The 27944-nt window shown below is 40.7% G+C and overlaps 1 protein-coding gene across 3 annotated transcripts; it reads left to right on the forward strand.

Annotated features, from left to right (window-relative positions):
- Positions 1 to 24549, forward strand: ARL14EPL (ADP ribosylation factor like GTPase 14 effector protein like). Of its 3 annotated transcripts, none has more exons than XM_039321730.1 (5): positions 1 to 202; positions 5828 to 5960; positions 16104 to 16250; positions 22462 to 22604; positions 24235 to 24549. In XM_039321730.1, the coding sequence occupies exons 2-5, from the start codon at positions 5847 to 5849 to the stop codon at positions 24449 to 24451; spliced, it is 621 nt and encodes a 206-aa protein (XP_039177664.1). In that variant the 5' UTR covers positions 1 to 202; positions 5828 to 5846; the 3' UTR covers positions 24452 to 24549. The 3 variants fall into 3 exon arrangements, with proteins under 3 accessions (XP_039177664.1, XP_039177663.1, XP_039177665.1); XM_039321729.1 differs by lacking the exon at positions 1 to 202 and adding an exon at positions 4293 to 4381; XM_039321731.1 differs by lacking the exons at positions 1 to 202; positions 16104 to 16250 and adding an exon at positions 4293 to 4381.
- Positions 24550 to 27944: the final 3395 nt, after the last annotated feature.

Consider the following 27944-nt stretch of genomic DNA (forward strand, 5'->3'; position numbering starts at 1 on the left):
ACTAGTAGGTACACTAATTAGCACAGTCACATTGCCCATTGTGTCCAATTACGTTTGTGAGCAAACAAGTAGCATTGCTACTGAGAGACAATAAGCAGGATTTCAGACCATGTACCACTACTAACAGTTGAATTTATGCAGAGTGTACCTCTAACAGAAATTCACTATCAGATTGTTTATTGCATTTTAACAATCTTGTTAGGTAAGTTTTGAAAAAAGAATTTTGACATAGTAAGAATTACTAACTTGATCAATAAGTACCTGAAGGAGACCATTCAAGTGATGTTTCGTTTGTTGTAATTTTTTTTTGAAAATGTGAATCAGCATCCTGATTCTTAATTTTACACCTCAAAAAGAGACCTTTAAGATGATGCTAATTTTAGTAATGATCATTTACTGTCTGTCATTAAATTCATGGAATTCAACATTTATTTCATGTTTATTTATATTAGCTCTTGTGTGATTTTCCTTTGTAGAACAAGTAAACAGAATATAATTAGCTGAAAAAGAATAAACATTGTAGGTTATGCATAAGAAAGATTTTTAATTCTAACATGTGTGTAGTTTTAATGCATGTAGTTTTATGCCTGTAGTTTTATGCAATAGAATATTCATTGTGGAATATATAAAAAAATAATTTAAGAATCAATGTTTATTTTTTTTTTACCAATGTTGAAAAGACAATATAGGAGCCACCTCCAACTTCTATACATTACATGGAAGTTCTGTTTTAAGTTTTACAGGAAACTACACAATTCAAAATTCTAACCATGTTAAGATGGATTGACTCATTATTCAAAAGATTTTATTGTGATAAATATTTGAAACTATTTGAGGCAAACTTCTTTTGAAGCAGGTGCTCTATGAAATAACATTAGTGGCTGATTCATGTGAAAATAATTCTGGTTTGCATACTTATTGTATATGTTGTAAAAAATATGAAAAGAAATCAAAGTAAAACTAGATTTATTTATCTAGTGTTGCTAGGAGCATGATGCTTTGGGAACATTGTCTCTGGTTTCGGTCTTTGGGGAATAGATGAAATGTTACCAAATCACTCCAACCACAGAAATTGTACTTCCTGACTTCAGTCACAATGGGAAGAGTTTTATTTCTCCAATAAACAGCTGATTACAGAATATGTTGTTAAAGCCATGTAAATTAAAATGCAGTTGAATCCTTAAGTTCTGAAATAAAGAATAGTAACAAAGCATCTAAGGATAAATATTAATATAGCTGCTGCATATATCTGTAATACTGAAAGTCACATCTGCAATATTTTAAATGCAAATAATTACATTATATAATGATCAGATTAATTTCAAGGAATAGTAGGTTAAGCTAATGAAGTAATAATAACTAATAGTTCTCCCATTTAGCAATGAATATCTTTATATGATGCAAGGTGGGGGAGATCACAAAAAGGAAAATGATGTCTGCAATCATATAATTAAAATTGCAATCTTGATTTATTTTTTTTTATAGTCACAGACACATACTGACATCTCAGGATCCATGTCTTGTATACCAATCTTGCTACTAGACAAAACCTTGGAGTTATAGTGGATTTTTGTTTTTGAGTTTTACTGGATTTCTGGATACAGAATAATGTGTATTATTATAATAAAATAGCTGTACACAGTTACTAGTTTGCTTTAAATCAGTGTTTCCTAATGTGCTCCAGATGTGTTGGGTTACAGCTCCGAAAATTTGTAGCCGGCATGACTGTCTGCATTCTACATTTTGGAAAGGCAACTGTTTGGGCAGATTGCTTTAAGTTCATTAATCCACCTTGGGAAGAAATTGTTTTGATGTGTTATCAATCAATATAATTATCTGTATTGGAAGCAAGTTAGCTGAATTCATCAAATCTTGAACATCATAAATAAATCACTAGGTCCTGATGGCTTCTGACCAAGGGTTATTAAGGAACTTAAACCTGGAATTTTTGACCTCCTAACTAAAATATGCAACCAATTTCTACATGGTTAAATGAAAAGTTGGTCCACAAGTGATCCTTCCCTACAGTGTAAATGGAACAACTTTGTGGATGGGGATGACGCATTCAACAGACAAATCAAGTAAGGGGATTCTCTTGACAGTAACACAATTTGCTGTTACTTTCTTCTAGGATATTTTGTCCGAAGTCCTATTCTAATACACAAATCTGGGATTATTTGATGGTTTCCCCTCCAAGTGCTAGACTAGTTGGAGCCTAATTATTTAGTCCATGCAGAAAGGAAACATAAAAAATGATAAACTGTGGTATGGTTCAACTCCATAGAACAACACTGACACCTAATGGTAGATTATTTTTACTTTTTGCTGAATTTGCAATTGAAAATGCTGAATTTTTTTTTTAATGTGAGGGTTTTTATTTGTTTATGTTTGTGAAATTCCTTTTGGTGACAATTGATGAAATGTGTATAGAAATACAATACATTCCAGGCTGCATTTCCTTACACATGTAGCGCTGCAGAAAAAATAAGAGCTCCATTTTTCTAAAATGAGAAGGGAGAGAAGTCATAACAAGATCCACAAAATTGGAAGTGGTTCCTGAGGTTAGTCCTGCTGATAGAAATGAAAAGCTTACTTTCAATTATTAGATTTTTGAGCACTTTTAAAAGGTAACACATTGCTGTTTCAAAAATATTCCTGTGGGTTTTTTTCCCAAGGTAGAACCTTTGTCCACAGTGATTTGCAGAGAAACAACTTGTTCCAACAAAACCAGAACTTTTGTGTTTGTGTGTATTTTTGTTACAATCAGTAGGTGGCTATCTGCATATGATAGGGAGATAATTGGTTTTTCTATCAGTTAAAAATAAGATACTGTTTGCCATGGAGTGCTAAAGGGAGAGTGGGGCTTGCTGTTCTTTAAGTGGATACACGAATCTAACACTCGAAATCATCACCTACAATTAATAACAATAGCATTAGACGTATATACTGCTTCATAGTGCTTTATAGCCCTTTCTAAGCAGTTTACAGAGTTAGCATATTGCCCCCAACAATCTATGTCCTCATTTTACTGACATCAGAAGGATGGAAGTCTGAGTCAACTTGAGCTGGTCAGAATCAAAGTCCTTGCAGTGAACAGTGAGTTAGCTTGCAATACTGCATTCTACCAATGTGCCACCATGGCTCCTGGCGTTAATATGTCGATTTACTCAACGGAAAGAAACCCTGAAGCTTAAAAGAAATCAGCCAAAAGAAAAAGTAGACTGAAAAAAATATAAAGTCAAACATTTTCTGAAACTAATCCTGAAGATTCCCTCCCAGAGAGAGAGAGAGAGAGAGAGAGAAAGAGAGAGAGAGAGAGAGAGAGAGAGATTTACATGTGTGAGCATAGATATGCATGTGTGCACACACACAAACTCTCTCTCTCTCTCTGCTGGTTGGTTGAGTGAGAGATAAAAGCCAGCCCATACATCCATGCTCTTGGTTTTTAATCTTTATTTAATATTAATGTTATTTATTTATCTTAATATTAATTTTAATGCTTTTAATGTTTTTGTATTTATAATTTTATGCCTTTGTAAGCCACCCAGAGTTACTTTGGACAGTGAGGCGAGCAACATGTAAGATAAATAAATATATCAAACATAAATATCTGTTGATACATGTCACTGTCCAGAAACTATATTTGAAAATAGGATAGGACAAAATCAAAATAACAAAATAACTGAATTCATAACTACGGAACACATTTGTTGCCTGTAAAGTAAGGCATTCTATTTATAAAATTAATTAATACAATTATAAGGAAGAGGAGAGAAGGGGGTCAACCCTGGCCATTTGTTAACATAAATAAGCAGACCAAAGATTAAGGCTGTAACCGGAATCAAACTTCTGAGCAAGATCTTATGATTGCCAGTTATTTTGACTTTTTGAGACCTTCTCCCTGACTGTGAATGTCCTGGCCTTTAATTTATATGCAAATTGCACTACTTGACACCTGTCCCTTTTAAAACCAAGCCTTGTTGCACATGTCAGAAGATAGTGTTTGAGTTCAGGACTGGTAGCTTCCCTGGAACCTGAAGTCTTTCTATAAATAAGTTCAGTGCAATGCAATTTTCCTCTTTTAATGTAGGATTGTTTTTAAAAAAATATTTGATATTACTAGATTAACCAGTTCCAAAACTGTTTAACTTTTTTCCAACCTTAATTGAGGTTGCTATATTTTATAATTCTTGTTATGGTATTTTTTTTTGTATAGTAGTGTAGGCCAGTTTTTCTCCACCTTGGCAGTTTGAAGATGTGTGAACTTCAACTCCCAGAATTCCTCAGCCAGCATAGCTTGAAGATGACATCCACACTTCTTCAAACTGCTAAGGTGGAGAAACACTGGTGTAGGCCTAACGTCAGGCCTAATAATGTACAGGTAGTTCTCAATTTACAACAGTTTGTTTAGTGGCTGTTCAAAGTTGGAATGGCATTGAAAAAAGTGACTTATGACTGTTTTTCATACTTATGTTCATTGCAGCATCCCCATAGTTGTGTGATTAAAATTCAAATGGTTTGGCAACTGGTTCATATTTATGACAGTTGCAGTGTCTGGCATTATGTGATCAGTTTTTGCAAACTTCTGATAAGCAAAGTCAATGGGGAAGCCAGATTCACAATGGATTAATTACCAAACTGTTATGTAGGAAGTTTTAAAATGGAAATGTAGCACTTGTTAAAATGGCCACTTAAACTTGCCTCTTATGGGACAATCAATTTAAAGCTAATTGTGTATAAAAATATAATCACATGGCATTTTATTCTACTCTATAATTTCTTCATTTGTTTCTTTCCAAATCAATGTACATATACATATTCCCAATCAGGTTTTACTTTCAAAGAGTTTGAATGGTATACAGAATAATGACAGCAAAAGGCCGTGTGATATAAAGTATTTAGCTATACAACAGTAAAAAAAAATATCTTAACAAATGCCAGTGATCAAAAACTGAATCTTGTAATGTTTTGTTCTTGGGATTATTGATGAGCGTTGCTGTCTAAAATAGCGACTGTTTATTTAATGACTGTTCAAAGTTACAACAGCACTGAAAAAAAATGACCATTTTTCACACTTAAAACTGCTGCAACATCCCTGTGGTCACAAGATCAAAATTTGGATGCTTGGCAACTGAACTTATATTTATGACAGTCGTGGTGTCCCAGGGTCATGTAGTCACCTTTTGCGACCTTCTGATAAGCAAAATCAAAGGGAAAGCCAGATTTATTTATCAACTCTGTTACTAATTTAACAGCTGCATGGATTCACTCAATAACTGTAGCAAGAAAAGTCATAAAATGCGGAAAAAATCACATAACAAATATCTTGCTTAGCAACAAAAATTTTGGTCTCAATGTAGTCATAGTTTGAGGACTACTGGACCAGTTGTTATTAGACTACAAATCCAATCATCGCAACTACTGGCCAGACTGTAGCAGAACCTACACGCTAATGTAACAACTGTCACACCTCTGCCTTAAAACCAAGCTGAAGTTTGGTTCTTTAAAGCAGGGGTCCCCAGCCCCCGGTCCATGGACCAGGACTGGGCTGTAGTGTGCTAGAAACTGGGCCGGGCAAACAAATGAAGCCCCATCTGTGGGGTGCAGGCAGCACATGAAACCACGCCCCTTCCGGTCTGTGAAAAAATCTTTCTTCACTTCACAGTCCCTAGTGTCCCGAAGATTGGGGGCCACTGCTTTAAAGAAACGTTGGGCTGAAAATGCTTCACCTACGGATATTATCAAGGCATTCAATTAAACAGTCCAAAATCTTGGCATTTTCCCTGATAAAGTTATACATCCATTATTTGTGGATTTCTCATTGCAGGTTTTGCATACCTTTTAAAATGGGTGATTGCTTAGAAGGCCCATGTCCTTCGGAGGCCCCATCTGCAGCAGGGGACTTGGCAGGAGGGAGCAGCGCATGCACTAAGGAGATGACCTTGGAGCAAAAACAACAGGTACAACTTCAGAAATCTCCAAAGTGTTTATAACTTGCAGAAAATGTTTTGTAATTCACATTTAAAGATAAAAAAATAGGTCTTGCTTTTCATTCATAGGTTATCCTTTTCTGTTACGAATCTCTGGACATTTTTTTTCCTGGAATTTGGTATTGATATAAATATACTTCCTAATATGTAGTTGAATAGTTGTGGGGCATTGGCTACATATTTTCATACAAAGTGCTTCCATTGCTCAGCCCACAAATAGTTTACCCATATTCTTAGAGATAATGTTTGTTCATTTAGATAAGATTGCACCAGAACATATGCTTCATTTCAGACTTCCTTAGTGTGTGCATCCATTGTGGTGTTCAGATCATTCTGCAATTATTGGTGCAAGAAAACAAAGAGTGTCCAAATGTTCACAAGCTGGGCTGAGGCTGTGATGTATAAATCTCTTCTGATGCTAACTTTTTAGCTCCATTTATATACCCTACAATACTGAGTCACTAAGCGAGAGCTGCACAATTTAAGTCTGACCAAAGCCTTTTATCTACATCTCCTTTCTGGTGGTCAAGACTCTGTCCTATTTTTTTATCTCTTAACATACCCACAGCTCACAAAAGGTCTAAGATAAAAGTCAGAAAAATATTTCATTAATATTGTAATATATAAAGCACTAGCCTATAAACTTACTGTGATTTTAAAATTAGCAACTGCTGATAAAAGTATTCTGTGAAATGTATGTACAATACTGTCATACGTAATAAAACTGAAATGCATAGAAATCTGAGATACATAAATACTCTTAAGTTATTTTCATTTATTAAAGTATCTTATCAAAGTGAGAACTGGACATGGAACCACTGATTGGTTCAAAATTGGAAAAGGAGTCCGGCAAGGCTGTATACTGTCGCCCTGCCTATTTAACTTATATGCAGAGCACATCATGAGAAAGGCAGGGCTAGATGAATCAAAAGTTGGAATTAAGATTGCCGGGAGAAATACCAACAACCTAAGATATGCAGATGATACCACTCTAATGGCAGAAAGTGAAGAGTAACTAAAGAGCCTCTTGATGCGGGTGAAGAAGGAGAGTGCAAAAGTTGGCTTGAAACTCAACATTAAGAAAACCAAAATCATGGCATCCGGCCCTCTCAATTCCTGGCAAATAGATGGGGAAGAAATGGAGGTAGTGACAGATTTTATTTTTCTGGGCTCCAAGATCACCTCAGATGGGGGACTGCAGCCAAGAAATTAAAAGACGCTTGCTCTTGGGGAGGAAAGCTATGGCAAATCTAGACAGCATACTAAAAAGCAGAGACATCACCCTGCCAACAAAAGTGCGTATAGTCCAGGCCATGGTTTTCCCAGTTGCCATGTATGGCTGTGAAAGTTGGACCATAAGAAAGGCTGAGCGCAAAAGAATTGAGGCCTTTGAACTATGGTGCTGGAGAAGACTCCTGCGAGTCCCTTGGACTGCAAGGCATTCAAACCGGTCAGTCCTATAAGAGATCAACCCCGACTGCTCTTTAGAAGGCCAGATCCTGAAGTTGAAACTCAAATACTTTGGCCACCTAATGAGAAGGAAGGACTCACTGGGGAAGGGCCTAATGCTGGGAAAGATTGAGGGCAATAGAAGAAGGGGACGACAGAGAATGAGATGGCTGGATGGAGTCACTGAAGCAGTAGGTGTGAACTTAAATGGACTCCAGAAGATGGTAGAGGACAGGAAGACCTGGAGGAATGTTGTCCATGGGGTAGCGATGGGTCAGACACGACTTCGCAATTAACAACACAACAACAACAAGAGCTGACATAACAATCTATGTAGTATACACAGAGCTAAATATTGCTGAGAAGAGAGGAAGAAGTGTGCATTCATTCTCCATCTCTTTCTTTTGAACTTCTGTCAAAGTTAATGGGATGTCTGTTTATGAAATAGTGTTCTAGACCATCTATCTTATTTTTTCCATGCTTTAAGTCCAAAGTCTTAGACATGGATGGTTTTTATCCATTTTATCCATTTCCTCTGACATGTTGCTTATGTAATTTTGGAAATGTTTCTTTGCCATACTTGAGTTAATGTTAATGTATTTCTAATACTAAAGTTCTATTTATATATATATATATATTTCTACATTATTAGAGCTAATTGATAAAGCTCTTCAGGTTGGCTGAAATCTATTCTGGCATTTATTAATTGAAAACAAGAATTCATTTTAGCTATATTTTTCAACCATTCCCTTATTTTATAAGAATTAAAACATTTTTATGTTTAAAAAAAAGTCAGAAAAATAGAGACCATCCTAGCTCGTGCAGTTAGAAAAATAAAAGGAACAGAAAATATTGTTTGGGGATGGTAATGCAAACATGAACCATTCAAAATTGCAATCTCCTTATTTATCTTTAGCTTTTGCTCCAGTGTCTTCAGCTGCAGTACCACAAATTATTATTTTTTCTGCAGCTACTACCAATTTCAGATGGTATTGCAAAAGCAGCCTTTTGCTGTAGATTTGTCATGTTGACGTGAGATAAGTTAATACAATTCTACTCTCTGCATACACCTTGATTCAGTGCCATCCATGGAATGACATAAATTTCTTTTAGGCCTTCTGGTCTATTGCCTGACTATAGTGCAAGACAAAGACAAACAGTTTTTCTTTTTCTTTTGTCCTCTCCCCCGCCAAGGGGTTCTTAGAATGATCCGAATTATCTCATTCTTATCTTGTTCTCCATTCAAGGCCCATGTAATTATTCATAAAGCGAGGGTGCCATTTCCTGAACACTGTGTAGCTTTAATTTATAGGAGTATTTTGCAACTGAAGAGCTTTGAGTAGGAAGCCATTCCAAGTGTGCTGCAAATAAAAAGAATAAAGAAAGAAAGTAGCTTTTGGATACCTGATCTGGAGCTTTTGTAGCTGTTCCTGTTCAGGCTATTTTAGCATTAGTTTTTCTTTCCCCTGGTGTTTAGTATTATTTTCTGCGTTCTCTTTACTAGCTTTTCCCCTGCAGGCAAAATCTAGTTGGGCAGCACTTTATACTGGTACAGCATAAAACCACTTGAGCAAATAGCAGGACAAAATAGAAATCCCAAGCTAGATAGATAGAAAGGCAGACAGACAAATAGATAGACAGGTAGATCGATATTGGTGGGTGCCCAATCAATTCCCAGAGAACCCAAGTCACAGCTACCTTTGGTCAACAATACTTATTGATATTTTTGCATATGCAGGGAATAGCCTGGGTACCACATATACCAGTGGTGGCGAACCTATGGCATGGGTGCCAGAGGTGGCACTCAGAGCCCTCTCTGTGGGCACACGTGCCTTCGCCCCAGTCCTATGTCTTCAGCTGGGTTTTATAAAACCTTTTCGCTTTAGGCCTCTGCCACCATGTGCAAAAAAAAATATGTTCAAACAATCAGTCAATTTCAACTTCTTGCGGGAAAAAAAAAGATCTTGCAAAGTTGGAATTAATTGAACTTTTTAGTCCCACCCAGTCTGCATTACCACCGCAGCCACACCCACCCAATGGCCACACCCACCCGGCACCCGACGATGCATAAGTGGGTTTTGGGTTGCAGTTTGGGCACTTGGTCTCTAAAAGGTTCGCCATCACTGACATATACCATCTTATGACATATACCACCTTATCAGCATGCACTTTCTCCTGTGCCAGGGATAGGCAACCTTGGCTTTTTTATGATTCATAGACTTCAACTCCCAGAATTCCTGAGTCAGCCATGCTGAGGGGAAAGGGAGAGGTTTCGAAGCTGAGCCATGCTGGCTCAGGAATTCTGGGAGTGGAAGTCCACGAGCCATAAAAGAGCCAAGATTGCCTACCTCTGTCCTATGCCATGGCCACTTCCAAAATCTGATTAAAGCAATGTTTATCAACCTTGGCAATTAAGATACATGGTTGAGAAACACTGGGTTACAGCATTCTATGGCATCCCATCTATTACTGCCCTTACTTTAGCACCTGTTAGCTCCTGATATGCTTATGATAACTGTTGAGTCCTTGGCGAAAAGCAGACACGAGAAGCAGTTGTAGTTCTCAGGTTTCCTTTTATTCTGTGTTCAGCTTACAGGTGAAGGCTTCAGCAACGCCCAAAAGCTCCCAGCCTCTTATATAGGCAATTCCCGGGTCAATGTGTTACTTTTCCCGCGCCAGCACCCGCGCATGCGCACAGGCGCTGGCACAGCCTGTCTGGTCCCGGGCAGCTTGCACCTGCCGGGACTGCCTGCAAACGCCCCGAGCCCGTTTGCAAGGCTCGGGACATAACACCCCTTTCCCCCGGGCTAAGACTACTACCAACATACAATTATTTCTTGATGCAGTGTTCTACTCCCCAGTGCTCCTACTGTTTACTGGCTTTTGTTTAGCCAGCAATATTATGTAATCCTCTAAGTACTTAGGAGATTTCCTTGCTCTCTGTGACCTTCTCAGCTCTGGGTTTCTGACAGGTGTTCCCTGACTGAAGGGAGACGTGAACCTGTTCTCCTTATCTTGCCTTGGTGCCTTCCAAGGACTGTGCCCCAATGCCTGGCCTGCTTGCTCGCCCACCGGGCTCGTCAGGCCAGGGCTTCTGTCACTTTGTGACCTGGTTGACCTGCCTAGCTGTAGGCCCTCGGGCCCCTTGAAGTGATAGCCACTGCTGGGCGTCTCTGTAGAATCTCCTAGGTCCGTCCAAGACCTGTCAGGAGGCTGTCCATTCCCTAAACCCCGTTCTGTGTCCGGGCTCGTGTGGGTTTCTGTACCTTCCCCAAACTCAGTTACTCCCTGATTTGGGCTAGAGGTGTTGCGGTCGGGACTTGGTTCCTCGACCACCTCCCTGTATGTTTGACCCCCTGTAGGACTTGGGGTAAGGTCAGGCCAACTCTGGGGATTATGTGCCAGCTCTCTTGCGGGGTATGATTTATTGGGATGCTCCCGGGTATCCTCCCTGACTGGAGTACTGTGCTGTGCAGGTGAATAGTGATTGTACCCACGGGGTGACTCCCTGGCTGGAGTAGGCGTGAATGCCTGGTAGTTGGATAGGCTCTTAGAATTCCTGTTTGGGGCACTCGCGGAATCTTGGAATGGGCCGTTTGTGGCTCCATCATTGGAGGTGGGCAGCAGCTCGTGCCTCTCCCTTTGCTCTAAAGGGTCCCCCTCCCCCCCTGGAAAAGACCCAGGAGTCTCATCTGAAAGATCCCGCCTAGGGCGGAGTTGGTCGATGTGCCGACGCAGGACACGACCGTTGTCCAGGGCTACCTTGTAGGATAGAGGACCTGTGACCCTGGAAATAGAAGCGGGGACCCATGTATGACCAGGCCCGTAATTGCGAGTCCAAACCGGGGCACCCACAAGTAGTTGTCTAGATGCCCTAGGATGTGAAGTAGATGAAGGCAGTCTGTCCGGATGCAACTGGTCAGCTTCGTAGTAAGTTTGCGCCCCCAGCGAAGTTCAGCTGGGCTTCTCCCTGTAGAAGTGGACGGTGTGGTGTGGTAAGAAAGGAGAAAGTCAGCCAACCTGTGATGCCAGTCCCCATAGATGAGTCTTTTCAAGGCGTCCTTTGTGATGTGGACCATGCGTTCAGCCATACCGTTGGTGGACGGGTGGAAGGGTGCAGACGTGGCATGACGAATCATGTTAGCCTGTAAGAAAGCTTGGAATTCGGAGGAAGTGAATTGAGGGCCGTTGTCAGACACGATGACATCTGGAAGCCTGTGTGCAGCAAAAATCCCCCTCAGTACCTGAATAGTCTTTGCAGTGGTGGTGGATGAGACAGGTACAACCTCAAGCCATTTTGAATGACTGTCACCGAGGACCAAGAAGAACTGGCCCTGAAAGGGCCCAGCGTAGTCAATGTGCACCCTAGACCATGGGGACTGTGTATCCTCCCATCTATGCACAGGAGCTTGGGGCATCTCTGGGCAAGAGCGCTGGCACAGGTGGCATGCATGCACCTTAGCCTCAATGTCCTTATCTAAACCAGGCCACCACAAGTGGCTGCACGCAAGGGCCTTCATGCGAACAATGCCAGGATGACCCTCGTGGAGGGACTCTAAGATCCTAGTCCTCATTGAGGTGGGAATGACAACTCTGTTTCCCAAAAGCAGACAACCCTGAGAAGTGGACAACTCGTTCCTTTTGGACCAGAAACTCTGAAACTCAGGACTAGGGCAGTGCTCAGGCCATCCAGACAAAACCCAAGAAAGGACACGTGAAAGTGTGTGATCCGTGCCTGTTTCAGCAGCAACATCCCTGGCATTCAGAGGGGACTCGGGCAAGGCTTGGATGGATAGAATGTTGACAGCTGGCGCAGGGTCAGCTTCTACTACTGGCAGGGGCAATCTACTGAGGCCATCAGCATGGCCCATTTCCTTCCCAGGCTTGTGGAGTAAGGAAAAATCATATGCAGACAGAAAAATAGACCACCTAAGCATTCTAGGGGATATGATTTGGGGCGTTCGTTTACGTGTGGTAAACAGTCCCAGCAGAGGCTTATGGTCAGTGAAGACCATGAAATGCCTGCCATACAAGAAATCATGGAATTTTTTAATTCCAGCAACAACAGCCAGAGCCTCCCTGTCTATCTGAGCGTAGTTGCGCTCAGCAGAAGACAGTGTTCTGGAGTAATATGCAACAGGAACCTGAGTTCCATCAGACCTGAGGTGGCTCAGGACGGCTCCTACCCCGTAAGGGGAAGCATCACAAGCGATGCACACAGGAAGGGACTCATTGAAGTGTGCAAGTACACTGTTAGAAGTGAGTAAGGCCTTGACCTCATTGAAACTAGCCTCATGTGTTTGTGACCACTGCCACACTGCTTGTTTGTCTAATAGCCTGTGAAGAGGCTCAGCTACACTAGCTTTATGTGGAAGAAAGGAATTGTAGAAATTCAGGAGGCCCAGAAAGGCCTGAAGTTCGGCCTTAGACTTTGGCCTAGGTGCTTCTAAAATGGCAGTTAGTTTGGATTCAGCAGGGTGAATCCCAGCAGCATCAATTTTGAACCCCAGAAATTCAGTAGAAGGCACCCCAATTTTGCATTTGTCTTTTTTGAGCTTGAGGCCTGTTTTCCTGAACCTTAACAGAACAGCCCTTAGCCTTTCAGCTAGAATGTGTGTGGAGTCTCCTGCAATTAAGACATCATCAAAGTAGGGGCAAACCCCCGGTATGCCCCGTAGTGTGTTTTCCATTACGCTTTGGAAAATCCCAGGAGCGACATTCACTCCAAACTGTAGCCTTTTTACCTTAAAGGCTCCCCTGTGGGTCACAATAGTTGAGCTATAGCAGCAGCATCATCAACAGGCAGCTGTTGATACGCTTGAGCTAGGTCAAGCTTTGCAAAAACGCGCCCCCCCTTGAGGGAGGCCAGAATATGACTGACCACAGGAACAGGATAGGCATGTTGCTGCAATGCCTTATTAAGAGTGCATTTGTAGTCAGCACAAATGCGAATGTCCCCATTTGCCTTTAGAGGTGTGACAATGGGGGTCTCCCAAGGGCTGGAATCAACAGGTTCTAGGATTCCCTGTTGGATCAGTTTGTCTAACTCCGTGTCAATTTTACTCTTTAAAGCAAAAGGAACCCTTCTTGCTTTAATTCTAATGGGAGTGACAGTGGGGTCTAGTTTTAAGGACACAGGGGGTCCCTTGAATGTGCCCAGCTGGGGGCTGAAGACATCTGCAAATTCTTTGCAGACTTCCTGTAGGTCGAGTGTTTGTAAGCTGTTGAGCCCCGTGACGTGTATCCCCAAGGCTTCAAACCAATCGAGTCCTATGAGACTCGTTCGTTCACCCCCTACTACTAATAGGTCTAGTGGACCTTCAAAATTCTTATACTGTACGTTAAGGGTGGCCTCCCCCTTAACACACACTCTCGAATTTTGAAAGTCTGTTAACACAATGTCAGAAGGCCTTAATTTAGCCTGAGTTCCACTGCCGGAACAAATCTTCCTAAATGTATGTAAGGATATGATTGAAAGGGCAGACCCCGTGTCTAGTTCCATAGTTAATGGAACCCCTTGTAGCTTCACCTTGAGTGACAGCTTTTTCTTGATGGGCTTGTGTGTGCCTGTCCTGAAGATGCTTCTTCGCGAAGCGCAAAAACCTACCCTATTCTGGCTGGGGACCCTGGTACCTTTCAGGCGCGGTTCTTCCTGAGGTTGTACCTTTCGTCGGCCCAGACACACAGCTGCAATATGTCCTTGTTTCCCGCACGCCCGGCAGATAGCGGAGCGGAACTTGCAGTCGGTTCTCCTGTGGCGATCTCCACAGCCAATGCACTTGAGGGGAGCTGCAGAGCTTCCTTTCTGATTCTCTTCCTTCGTGGGGTGGAGACGGTCGACTTCCTCGTCCGGATCCTCCTCGGAGTTCCCTTGGACGTCCTCTTGGTGCACGGATGCAACATTTGGACTGTTCCTGATCGGCCGCATGTTTTTGACGGCGCCGCCTGCTGCTTCTTCTGTGGTGACCTCCCTTAAGGCATCTTGGAAGGACAAGTCTTCTTTGGCGAAAAGCCTCTGTTGTAGATCTCAATGCCTTAAGCTGCACACGAATCGGTCCCTCAGTCGTTCTTCGAGGTCCTTGAACTCGCAGTGCTTGGCGGCCTTCCTCAATGCGGCAATGTATTCTTTGGCCGACTCTCCGGATCGTTGATCCCTCTGCTCGAAGATGTGGCGCCATGCGATGACGGACATCTTGGTCTGGAAGTGCTCCTTCAATAGCTTCTTTAGATCTGCGTAGCTGACAGACTCTAATGGGACAGGTGCTGCAAGGTTCTCTGCGATTTCGAAGGCGTCTTGACCGCAGACACAAAGCAGGGTGGCAGCCTTCAAGCTATCTTCCCTCACTTGGTTTCACCTTGAGGTAGTTTTCCACCCTGGCTACATAGGACTCCCACCGCTCTGGATGTGAGACGTCGAATTCCGAAAGCCTTCCAACCTTTGCCATTTTCAGGAGACGGGTCTATCAGCCAGCCTACCCCCGAATGCGCACTGGATTGGCAGGTAGCTGCCGAGTCAATGCCGTTCCGCCGCTCAGGACTCACTTGGGTAAGCTTACACCTCTTCCTTTCCAGGCGATGTAAGGCATCCCACCTTCGTCGCCAGTGTTGAGTCCTTGGCGAAAAGCAGACACGAGAAGCAGTTGTAGTTCTCAGGTTTCCTTTTATTCTGTGTTCAGCTTACAGGTGAAGGCTTCAGCAACGCCCAAAAGCTCCCAGCCTCTTATATAGGCAATTCCCGGGTCAATGTGTTACTTTTCCCGTGCCAGCACCCGCGCATGTGCACAGGCGCTGGCGACAGCCTGTCTGGTCCCGGGCAGCTTGCACCTGCCCGGGACTGTCTGCAAACGCCCCGAGCCCGTTTGCAAGGCTCGGGACATAACAATAACCATCTAAATATTCTATTGCTCCTGAATCTTTCATTCATTTCTCTAAAACCACTGACAAACAATTGATAAATCTTCAGATAGAACTTATTTTCCCAAAAAATATCATCCAATTCCCTAGCATCTCTGTCCAGTGCCTCCTATTTACAAAGCTGGACAGAACAGGATTGCTGTTTACCCGGCACCTGCACAATTTCCTTGAAACAGCCATAATATCCCTGTAAGTTTGATTTACAGATGACTGGAAAGAGCTGTAACTTCTAAAGCAGGTTCTTTTGCATATTGAATAATTAGTAAAATGCATTAATATATTTATACTCCAAATGAACATGGTCTGAGAAAAACATAGTAAGGTGTAGTATGCACACTTACCCACTTCCACTATTTAACACAGACAAATTGCCTCTATTTTTCTGAGCTATCCCACCAAATGTTGAATAAATGCACTATTTACTTATGGGTTGCAAGATTCCTCTATCCAAAAATTTATTAACAGCGTAGGCAGCATGACAAGATAACTAGGATTAAAATATCCGTCCTAGAAAAGCTATGCCTATGCTTATAAGCTGTGTTTGTCTGCTAACAGAGAATTAGCACAAACAGATTAACTAATTCTACTTTATTGTAAAGGTACATTAACAGAATCTTGCAAGTCTGCTAATATAAATCTCCCACCATCTCTTTTATAGCCTGAGAGATTAAGGAGGTTTCTTTCTGAGTTTCTTTCTCTAGCCATTATGCAGCTTCAGGCTATGTCCTCTCTTATCTGATTATTTCCTAGGCAGCATCTCTTCACCCCTTCTCTCAAGGTCATTCCCACATACTGCTACAATTATGGATTAGCACACTATGTGAACTACTACCTGTGAAGTTTCTGAAATGTCTATCTTATATAAATTGCAAGGACAAGGCATTCAACCCTTACCTGGTAGGTAGAATAATAATTTCTCCAGTCAGACTTCATTTTTACCAGGAGACAATAAGCACTCTGAGTTTGAGTAATGCTGTATATTAGACAGTACATGAGCATAGAAAGACTTCTGCTGGAACACTTTGAGGTTTATTGCTTCAATCATACAATGCTGGGTGCATAAATTGCCTGAGGCAAGCTTCATTTTATTTCTGGCTTATTTTTAAAGTCTCAAACATGTACAAGTAAATGTGTCCTAAGACCTGAATAACTGTGATGCAGGTTGATCTCCCATATGCTGTATAAACTTGCTCAGATATGGAGCCTTTCTCTATGATAGCAAATGTTTAGCTGCAGCAGGACATGCCAGATAGAGAAGTAAGGCTCCTTTGCTGTGGTGTTTGCCTTCTGGAACAAAATCCTCACTGAGGTTTGTACCGCCTCCATTCTGACATTTAAATGAATCAATAATATCTGGTTCTTCCCACAGGGCTTGGGCTAGAGTGGATGGTGGATCCCTTGTTGCTGAGCAAAGTATAATTCTTGATGCTAAGAAAGAGTAATTTTATGAGAGCAATGGTCAGAGGCAGAAATATCTTTTGGCAATTTAAAATTGATCCACTATAAATTATGCTTGGTTTACCTCCGATGTATTCAGCATTTTTCCTTTTGTTCTGTGAATAATTATAATGTGATGTTTTGGAGAATCTTTAGATTATATATCAGGAAGTATCATGAAATCTCATAAAGTATCATGAGTGTGTCAGTATGTTCTGTGTAGCTCAATTAGTGGGATGCTGATAACACTATGCTAGTTGCAAATTATTCTCTGAATTAGAAATCTTACCTTGCATATGATAATGTGAGCATACTTGGTATAAAAATGGTCTTTGATTGCTCCTGCATGTGTCAAAACTGCCCAGTATAGGATCAGTTCCACTAAGAGTGGTAATGTGGTCTATATATCACTAATAAATGTTATATAAAAGTCCTGATGGATCAGTGCCAGGATGGGGCATGGAAGTACAAAACTATAGGCCAGTGATGGTGAACCTTTTAGAGACTGAGTGCCCAAAAACTGGCCCTGCTCCTGCTCCACCCCCTGCCCCGCTCCTGTCCTGCCTCCATCCCTCACCCCACCTTCCCGCAGGGCCACTCACCTCCTCCAGGGCCTGCCGCAGATTGCCCAGGCAGCCCAGCAGCGCTATGGCAGTCATGCCTTCTACCCGCGCCCTGCAGCATCAACTGTGCACGATGGGGTGTGAGGGAAGAGTCTTATCTATGCTGCCTGGCTGCCATGTCCTTGGCTGAGCTGCTCCGCGTGGGCCATGCTCAGGGGTGACTCTCTTTCAGGAGGGCTGCTGGAGAGGAGGGGTCATGGGGGGAGGTGAGGCTGAGGCAATGGAACATGTGCCCACAGAGAGGGCTCCGAGTGCTGCCTCTGGCACCCATGCCATAAGTTCGCACCACTGCTATAGGCCCATTTGATAATGAGCATAGATTATAAAACGTTGTGACTTGGAGTGTCAGAGGAATAAATGTTTAATAGAAAAGTGAGTGAAAGAAGTATGCTGAAGTAGTTTCACACAGATAGAACAAAGGAACATTAAATAAAACAAAAAACAAACTCTGGAGACAGGATGAATGAAAAGGAAAGGGAAAGACTGAGGAAATCATGGATGGGGTTGATGATCTTCAGAAACAAAGAGAGAAATTAAGAACAAAAGGCAGTATATGAAATGGTATATGAACACGATGGTAGCAAACATGATTTGCAAGGATAGAAAAGTATTGAGTGGTGTGAATGATACTGAAATAAATTACATTTAGCTATGTTTCTTTTTTTAAAAAAAGCATGCCTTTCTTTTTTTAGTTTACTGTTTCTTATTTATTTATTTATTTATTTATTTGTGAGACTTATATACCGCTTTAAGTGCAAGCACTCTCTAAGCGGTGTACACCAGTAAGCAATATATATATATATATATATATATATATATATATAATATTATATATATATATATATATATATATATATATATTTGTTTTCTGAGGTTTTCGCGGGTATTTGTATGTAGGTCTTTGGTTGTTCGGGTTTTCTCCCGCGTAAAATTGGAAGTGTCTTGGCGACGTTTCGACGAAGTCCCATTCGTCATCTTCAGGCTGGTGTTTCAGCTTCGTGCTTTGAGCAGCAATGTGTGGTCTTAGCTGTTTCTTCCTTTTAACTGCCAGTGGGGGTATGAACTGATTGGGTGGGAGCTTGGCTGTGTTCTGATTGGTGGAGGTGTGTTCTGAATGGTTAGGGGCTTGGCTGTGGTTCTGATGGGCTGGGGGAGTGTTCTGTTTGGTTGTGCTCAGGTTAGTCTGAGTTGCAGAGGGGTTTAAGATTTTGGGCTGCCTTGCTATTTTTTGGCTTCGCGTTCGTGGTCGTGCCTCCTCTTCATGGAGGGTGTCAGTTTGCTTCATGTATGGATTGGAGGGGTTTAAAGTGGCTAATGATGCAGCTGTGGTCTGGCTTCTGGTTTGTGGTCGTGCCTCGTCATCGGTGTGGCTTTGGGTTTGTTTTTTGCGTGGATGTGTGGTGGTGACATCCTGTGTGGTTTTGTGAGTGTGGGTCTGGTATCATTTTTTGTGTTAGGGAGTCGTTTGTCAATAATCTAGCCACATGGGAAAGAAAAACTGGACAACTTCCTCACACACCTCAACAGCCTACACCCCAAAATACAGTTCACCATGGAAACAGAAACTAACAACCAACTTCCCTTCCTGGATGTCTTAGTCTACAAGAAATCCAATGGCTCCCTAGGACACACCATCTACCAGAAGAAAACACACACAAACCGCTATCTGCACGCTCTCTCACACCACCACCCAGCACAGATCAACTCTGTAGCCAAGACACTCATCTCCAGAACAAAACGCTTAGCTGACGAACAACACCTAAAACCCGAACTACACACTCTCACCAATGTACTAACATCCAATGGATTCCATAGAAATAAGATTACAAACCTAATCCAAAAAGAAACCCCCACTAAAATCCAAGACAAAGAACAAGAAAACGGCAAAGCCCTCCTCCCATACATAAAAGGCACCACAGAAAGAATCAGTAAGATCCTCCATAAACACAACATCAAAACAGCATTCTGCACAAACAGAAAAATATCCACCATCCTTAGAAACCCCAAAGATAAAATTGAATTAGAAAATCAAGGAGTATACGAAATCCCATGCACCACTTGTCCCACCACATACATCGGACAAACCAACAGAAGAATAAGTGCACGCATTGAAGAACATAAGAACTCAGTCAAAAAAGAGGAACCAACATCTTCCCTGGTCCAACACCTTAAAGCCACAGGACATGAAATTGACTTTAAAAATACCAGAACCATTGCCAAAAGTGAACATTTTAATAACAGAATAATCAGAGAAGCCATCGAGATAGAAAAACGCCCACACAGCATGAACAAGCGAGATGATACCTCCCGCCTACCAGCCATTTGGAAACCCGCCCTTATTGACAAACGACTCCCTAACACAAAAAATGATACCAGACCCACACTCACAAAAACCACACAGGATGTCACCACCACACATCCACGCAAAAAACAAACCCAAAGCCACACCGATGACGAGGCACGACCACAAACCAGAAGCCAGACCACAGCTGCATCATTAGCCACTTTAAACCCCTCCAATCCATACATGAAGCAAACTGACACCCTCCATGAAGAGGAGGCACGACCACGAACGCGAAGCCAAAAAATAGCAAGGCAGCCCAAAATCTTAAACCCCTCTGCAACTCAGACTAACCTGAGCACAACCAAACAGAACACTCCCCCAGCCAATCAGAGCACAGCCAAGCCCCTAACCATTCAGAACACACCTCCACCCAATCAGAACACAGCCAAGCTCCCACCCAATCAGTTCATACCCCCACTGGCAGTTAAAAGGAAGAAACAGCTAAGACCACACATTGCTGCTCAAAGCACGAAGCTGAAAACACCAGCCTGAAGATGACGAATGGGACTTCGTTGAAACGTCGCCAAGACACTTCCAATTTTACGCGGGAGAAAACCCGAACAACCAAAGACTACCTACATATATATATATATATATATATATATATATATATATATATATATATAATATATATATATATATATATTTACATTGCCCCCAACAATCTGGGTCCTCATTTTACCTACCCCGGAAGGATGGAAGGCTGAGTCAACCTTGAGCCGGTGAGATTTGAACCGCTGACCTGCTGAACACAGTCAGCTAAAGTGGCCTGCAGTACTGCACTCTAACTGCTGCGCCACCTCGGCTCATTACTTTTCTTACTTTTCTGCACTCTGCATAATGCTTCTCATTGCATAAAGAGAAGAGCATGATGAAAATTATTGTTGATATAGATATACATAATATAAAAATATTGCCTACACTGAATAGTAGTGAATCATTAGGATTTGAAACAGATATGTTTCTTAGTCATAGGTAGCCAGGTGTTGATTTTGAGACCCTTTGCACGACAAAGCTAAAAGCTAATGTTCTAAGGGACATATTAATTGAAACATATAATTACTTCATCCTGTTTGCTGCAGGAGCAGCCTAACATTGCTTTTGGTTTTTCTGCTGTCGAAGTGGTACAACTCAATTCTTGTAGTAAAGACCAGCTACCATGCCTCAGAGCTCTGTCCAGCTGCTGAAGTCTGCTGTGAACTTGTTCTCTTTTTAGCCTGTCATTGGATGTTGATCCCTATGGTCACTCAGGCTTGACTTCGACAAAGACCAGACATCTGCTCTACAAAGCCTTTTATTTGGTCTGTTTTTTTGACACAGAAATAATCCATCTCCCAGAAGACATTTGGACTTTTTGAAGAACATAGGCAGGACATTGATAGTCCCATAGGAAATAAATAAATACAGTACTTTCAAAATCTGGCTGACTGGCCAATAGGAGAGAATGTCTACAGTCTTTAGCCCTACCTTGCCATACATTATCGAGAACAATTGGAGGTGGTGTTTTTGTTGATAGGGATGAAAATGAAGCTGGTGAACCCATCAGTCATTATCTTGAATTTGTAAGGACAGCAACACTCCCTACCTTGCTACTGAGTCACAGTAAGCATGACTATGGAGGCCACACAATTTAAATCAACCCTTCCCCTTTGTTTTCTTCTTCCCCTGTCACCCAAGGGTTACGAAGTGAAATGGGAAAATGTATTGTTTGTGAGATATGAGTGTGTGTTTGGCACTGTTGAGGAATTTTGCCAAAGTAAGGAATACAACACTGAGAAAAACCATGGTTATTGCATTGATTATTGGATGCATGTTGTAGGAAAAAAAGGATCCCCGACCAATGGAAAAGTAAAGCTTTTTTAAAATAGAAGTTGAGGGCTACAAGGCAGAAAATCCTAGGGATCTGAATGGCTGGTCAGTTGTGGGAAATTGGGCAGGTTTTGTCCCCATTCCTGTGGTGAATTCTATTGTCAGGCAGAGCGGGGTTTTTAGGCAAAGAGAGGAACTGGGTTTTACCTAGGTTATATCTAAAATACAAGGGGGGGCAGGGGGGCGGGGGGGGGAAGTCTTCATTTTGTTTGTTAGGTTCATTTTTTTCCACTACAGGCACAGTAGGAGAGTCCTGCTAATCAGTGCAGAACCAGAGAGGGACATGTTAGTAGCAGCCTCAGCTAGCTATTAGAATCCTTAACCTTACTTCAGTATGATGTAATTCAGATGGACTAAATAGATAGCTTATGCTGAAAATGCTATTTTACAAATGAAATAATAGGAGTTGAGTTCTTTCTGCCTTTTTAGCAGATCAGGTAAATTGAATCTAATGTAATTTGTCCATTCCTCTAAATTCATCTGATGAAGTATCTGCAATCCATGGTGAATAGATTATCTAGAATCCAAAAATAGACATTCTGCTTTGAGCTACACAGGAGATAAATAATGATGGCTTCACCAAATTTGATTCACTAATAGATCACATATAATTCAAAATTACAGACGGGCTACAATGTTATATTTTTTAATCTTTAATCAGCATTAATTAAAAGGGAATTTGAGTTTATGTTTTAGCAGAAATTACTATGAAAAAGACTGCTGATTTGCAATTTAATTGCTGGTTTTTTAAAGCTTCTGTTTTCATTTAATGCTGAATTCATAAACGTAATTGTGAACATGTTATCTCTGTAACCACTAGCATGTTTGTTCACAGCAACAAATTGAACGACAGCTAAAATGCTTGGCATTTCAAAATCCAGGACCTCTGCTGGCAGATTTCAACCCAGAAACTCGGGAACAACAAAAGAAAGTCTGTATGTCAATGATAAACCAGGATTGTTTTAATACTACAAAGAAGTAAGATGATATATCCATATTCTTCCTATATTTTAAATTAGCTTTGAAAATAGAAATTTGCAGGGTTATTTAATTACCATCAGATGCTTAAAGCTCCAGACTAATGCATGTCTTCTTGAAAGTTCTACTGCAGTTAGTGGTATACAATCTATCCATAATTACCATGATTGCTACAATTATGACTATTATGAGATTCGCTTATTTAAGCATTTAAGACAGAATAAATCTGCTCAGTATTAAATTATAGATCATTTGGTAGATTAAGGGTGTAAAATTGGTTTAGAGCTGAAGGCTGTATTTGGTCATAGAGAGGAGTAGTATGTACCATACTACAAGTGGGTGGAGCCTAGACAAATACAAATATTGTTCTAAATTTAGTGTATTATGTATACACATATACATACGCATGCACACACATGTGTGCACATACACACAGAGAGAGAATATTACAATAAAATACAATTAACATTAATAGTATGCAAAGTTTTCTGGATTTCAAAAAAATTTCAAATTGTTTCATATTCAGAATCTCTCTTCTAAATTCCGAAGATTTTTTTCTTCATAGGAAAATTTAAGGAACAAGAGTAAATTAGGAGAGTTATTGTGGAATGCTGCATATAGATTTTGTTCTTGTCCTTATGTATTTTATTTAACATTTCTAAGAAACCACAGAAAAAACATTCAGCAGTGTAGAAGTGAACTTCAGTATGCCGATCGATAGTTCTATGTAGTTTTGCATCTAAATGGGAATCTTAAAAGGTTTTGAACCAATTCTGGAACCCTAATAAGTGAAATTGTGATCATTAAGTAAATACCCTGCTTATAAATGAGAACCCATTCTTCTGAATGGGTGGTTTTTTTTTTTGCCAGCAAAAAGGATACAAATCATGGTCAAGTCATCACAGGATGCTGTGAGCTAGTTGCCAGGTGTCTAAAATGTGATCACATGATCGGGGGGGGGGGGAATGTCATGATATTTTATGATGGTCAGAAGTGCTTTACTGGCTGGCACCCATTCTGGGCCCGTCATAAGTTTGAATGGTTGTTAAGGGACCAGTCATAAGTCAACAACTACCTGTATGCAGTCTTCAAAACTATAGCCACATGCCAGTTTTTATCTCTAGTTAGTTTCGATGGGAATTAAATTTGCTATCCGGTCTATGTGGCTGGCTGTTTTCCACATTAGCAATCTGGCAATCCTCTGCTTAATTAGAATTTAATTTGCTGCTCTGCATGCCCTGCTTTTAAGACTTATGCAGCTGATCAGAATCCTAATAGTTCTCTTTTCCAGTGGGGATTATTGCTTTCATATTAAAAAAGTGCATATCCTAACAGCACACAATCTGGCACATCACTGCTGCCATTTATAGTTTATCTGAGTTAAAAAATATTCCCATGCTAAGCAGTCCTGAGGAACCATCTGTCAAAGCAATTTTCTTCCTTCTTTTTTAAATAGATTCTCTTGTAATGCTGCGTTCCTTTCTGAGGTAAAGATAAAAGTGTTTTTTATCTGTACATTAAAATAGTATCATAGCGGAATTCTGGAGATTTTTTTTTTTGCTTTGCAGTGCATTTTTACTTTTTACTTCATATTCTAACAATCTAACAAAGTTCCTCTGCTATTTTATAGGACTCTGAAGAAATATGATAAACACGGTCATCTGATTTCCAATAAAACAGATTTGTGTGATTGTCTAGAGAAGAACTGCCTGGGCTGCTTTTACCCTTGTCCTAAATGTAATTCAACAAAGTGTGGGGCGGAATGTCGCTGCAACCGAAAATGGGTCTATGAGCAGATTCAGGTGGAGGCTGGCCAAATCATTCGATTTCCATTTCGAAACAACTAGATCACATTATGTTTCCTGATATTATTTTTCTCGCTTTTGTAAAGAAAAAGGGCATTTTTATTTTACAAATAAATGCAGGGTTGTTGTTCAGTCACTAAGTTGTGTCTTTGCGACCCAATGGACCACAGCACACCAGCCCCCCCCCCGTCTTCCACTGTTTCCTGGAGTTTGCCCAAATTCATGTTCATTGCATTGATGACACTATGTAACCATTTCATCCTCTGCTGTCCCCTTCTCCTTCTGCCTTCAACTTTTCTTAGCATCAGGGTCTTTTCCAATGAGTCCCTTTTTCTCATTAGCTGGCCAAATTATTTGAGCTTCAGCTTCAGTATCTGTCCTTCCAAACAATAGTCAGGTTTTTTTTTCCCCTTTAGAAAAATGTAGGTTGCCATACTATTTGTTGGAAGGAAAATAAATAGCTTAAATCATACAAGGAAACTTGGAAAAGTACATGTCTTGAGGGCAAGATGGCATAAGAGAACCATGATTGGAGTGAAAGGAGAAGATAGTTTGATAGCAAGAGCATCAGGAGAACCTTGACAGGAGAACTAGAAAAAAGGTGCTTCACATTTGTCTACCTATGTTTCTTCATTACAAATTAGTGCATCTCCCCACATGCTTTATTTTTAATAGCTGATTTGAAGTCCATGTAGTGGATGGTTTCCTAATTTTGAAGAACTTGGAACACATGTGATGAAGAGAAATTTTGCATGGTAGGAATGGAAGGAGATGATAGGTAAAAGAAAAAAAAATGAAGATTTTTTTTTCTCTTCCTCAGCAAATGGGTATTAGAATTTCATCTTAGGTTATTGGAATGTAGTGTGCAGCTGCCTGTGAGTTTATTTAGTTAGAAAATGTTAGCATTAAGCCTTCTTCACTTTGGTAGCATCCAGATGTGCTGGGAATCCTGGAAGTTACAGCTGCAGAACATTTGGAGGACCTCCAGGGTGGAGAGGCTTATCTAGACTCTAGGGAATTGACTGAATATTCCTCCACTGCTAGGGTCAAGTAGAAGGCGATGTGTGGTTTAAACTCTTTTTGTTCGGTAGAATCAGCCAAGGATAAAGAATTTAAAAACAGCTGAGTAAATTGAAGAAAAACCTCAATAGCTCATTATTTCTTGATTCATCTATGCATGCATTATACAATCATTCCTTGGTGCTGCTCAGAAAGAAAAAGAAAAAAAGTTTTGCCTATGACAACATGCCCTGCCTACCAATGTCAGATACAAACCTCCAATACACAGCTCAACTGGATGGAAAAATGCTCAAATGATATAATTAATTACAGCAGAGATTAACAACAGACAAACCATCAAGCAAAAAACAATACTCTAATGAAGGAAATACTAAGGAGAAAGCTACACCCTTTCTAACACTGGCAGGGAAAATTACTGTATACTGTATAAACAGAGAACAAATCCCACACTCACTAGTCGTGATGATGCCACCTAGTTGGGTAATTAAATGTCTGCAAGCAAACAACTGAGCCCAGAGAGTATATTGGGCCCAATTCAAAATGCTATTGAATTAATTACTTATTCATCCAATACTGGACATAGCTGTGAATCACATTAGCGAGCACTTTATTGAACATGATCTTGCCCATTATGTGAGAATGCTACATAGGATCTACTCAGGGTTGTGCCTCAACAGGAGAGGAGTGGCCAGAAGGTAGGCTTTCTCAGCCTTGCTTCCACATTAGGGAACATGTTGCCTACAGAAGTAGGTCTGGCTTCTATTTAGTTATACAATGTCCTGGATCTATGCGTTGCATAATATAAAAATTATTGTAAAAAAATTAAAAAATTATGTTACAAGTAGTCCTCAACTTACAACCATTCATTTAGTGATTGTACACTAGTAATAACAGACTGAAAAAAGTGACTTATGACTGTTCTTCACACTTACGACCATTGTAGCATCACGTGGTCAAAGTTTGGATGCTTGACAACTGGCTCATATTTATGACAGTTGCAATATCTTGGGGTCAAGTGGTCACCTTTTGCAAATGCAAAGTCAAGGGGGAAACCAGATTCACTTAGCAACTGTGTTACTAACAACTGGTTCACTTAACAACTGTGGCAAGAAAGTTTGTAAAATGGGGCAAAACTCAATTATCTGGCTTAGCCACATAAATTTTGGGCTCAAATGTGGTCATAAATTAAGTACTACCTGTATTAAAAAACATGAGACCAAACAATGAACTTTAGGCCATAATGTTGTTCATGGGTGTTAGTTCACCATTCCTCACTGTAAGCAAATCTGTTTGGTTGTCATTTTTAAGAGTAGTACTTATATGAACCATGGTTGGAATTATTACTGTGAGGAAACTTTTGAGCTAACGCAAGCCAAATTACTTAATTTGTATTATTTTTTATGTTTTATTAGGTATCTGTGACACATTGAATGTCCAGAAATACTGTGATATTGGTACATAATCATTATGGCATAATCCTATCACAGTGTGATCCTACACATTTATGGAAAGCATAGTGCATATCATAGCTGCAATATTTTAGAACAGCGGTTCTCAACCTATGGGTCGCGACCCCATTTGGGGTCAATCGACCATTTTACGGGGGTCGCCAAACAATGCGATCCGCCATTTTCCCCCCCTCAGGGGGTGGCACCGCGCATGCGCGCTGCGCATGCGGGCCGCCGCCGCACATGGGCTGCCGCCGCGCATGCGCACCGCACATGGCGCTGCCGTGCATGCGCACCGCGCATGCGCAGCACGTTTGTGTGACGGGGGTCGCCGTCACACAAACGTTGAGAAACACTGTTTTAGAAAGATGAGCTATTATAGCAGACTGACTTATGGCTCCAGATTGTCTAGTACAGTAGTGTGTATACCAGATTTTGACCAGTAAGCTATGGGTTTCAGTGACATATTCTGATTTTCTTCGACAGAATGCCAAATGATCCCACTTCATTATTTGACTGGAAATGAGTCTAGCCTACTCTACTGCTTTACACCACTTACCCATCAACAATTAAGAAGGAAAAACTCTTTATATTTTATATTCATCACTCTCTGCTAAGATTACAATTATGCTAGAAAATGCATAGATCACATCCTTTGAAAATTTCATAAATAAAATGTAAAATAAAAAATAGAGAAAAATAATAAATTAAACATAAGCTACATCTCCAAATGAAACTAAAGATCTGATTAAAAATTCCTGTCTGAAAAATCAGATGAAATTGGAATGATAAACATTTCAAGATATAATCCAGATACCTTTTTGAATCTGGATAAATTTATAACAAAGAGAATGCTTAAATTTTTAGTTCTCAAATGAGAGCATTCTGCATTCCCAATTCTACATTGTAGGAATTTAGAATCAAAGAACTTTTGGAAAGTAAGCTGGCTGCCTTTTCTCCCTCATGAACAGATGCTATGTGTTTAATGTTAACTCGACTGATATTCCCAGTCTTGAAGAATGACAGTCTATTCATAACATATACATGCCTTTTAAGGAACTTCACCA

Source organism: Crotalus tigris, unplaced genomic scaffold (assembly GCF_016545835.1).
Source record: "Crotalus tigris isolate CLP2741 ecotype Arizona unplaced genomic scaffold, ASM1654583v1 scf7180000023822.163328, whole genome shotgun sequence".
In the NCBI taxonomy this organism is placed as follows: Eukaryota; Metazoa; Chordata; class Lepidosauria; order Squamata; family Viperidae; genus Crotalus; species Crotalus tigris.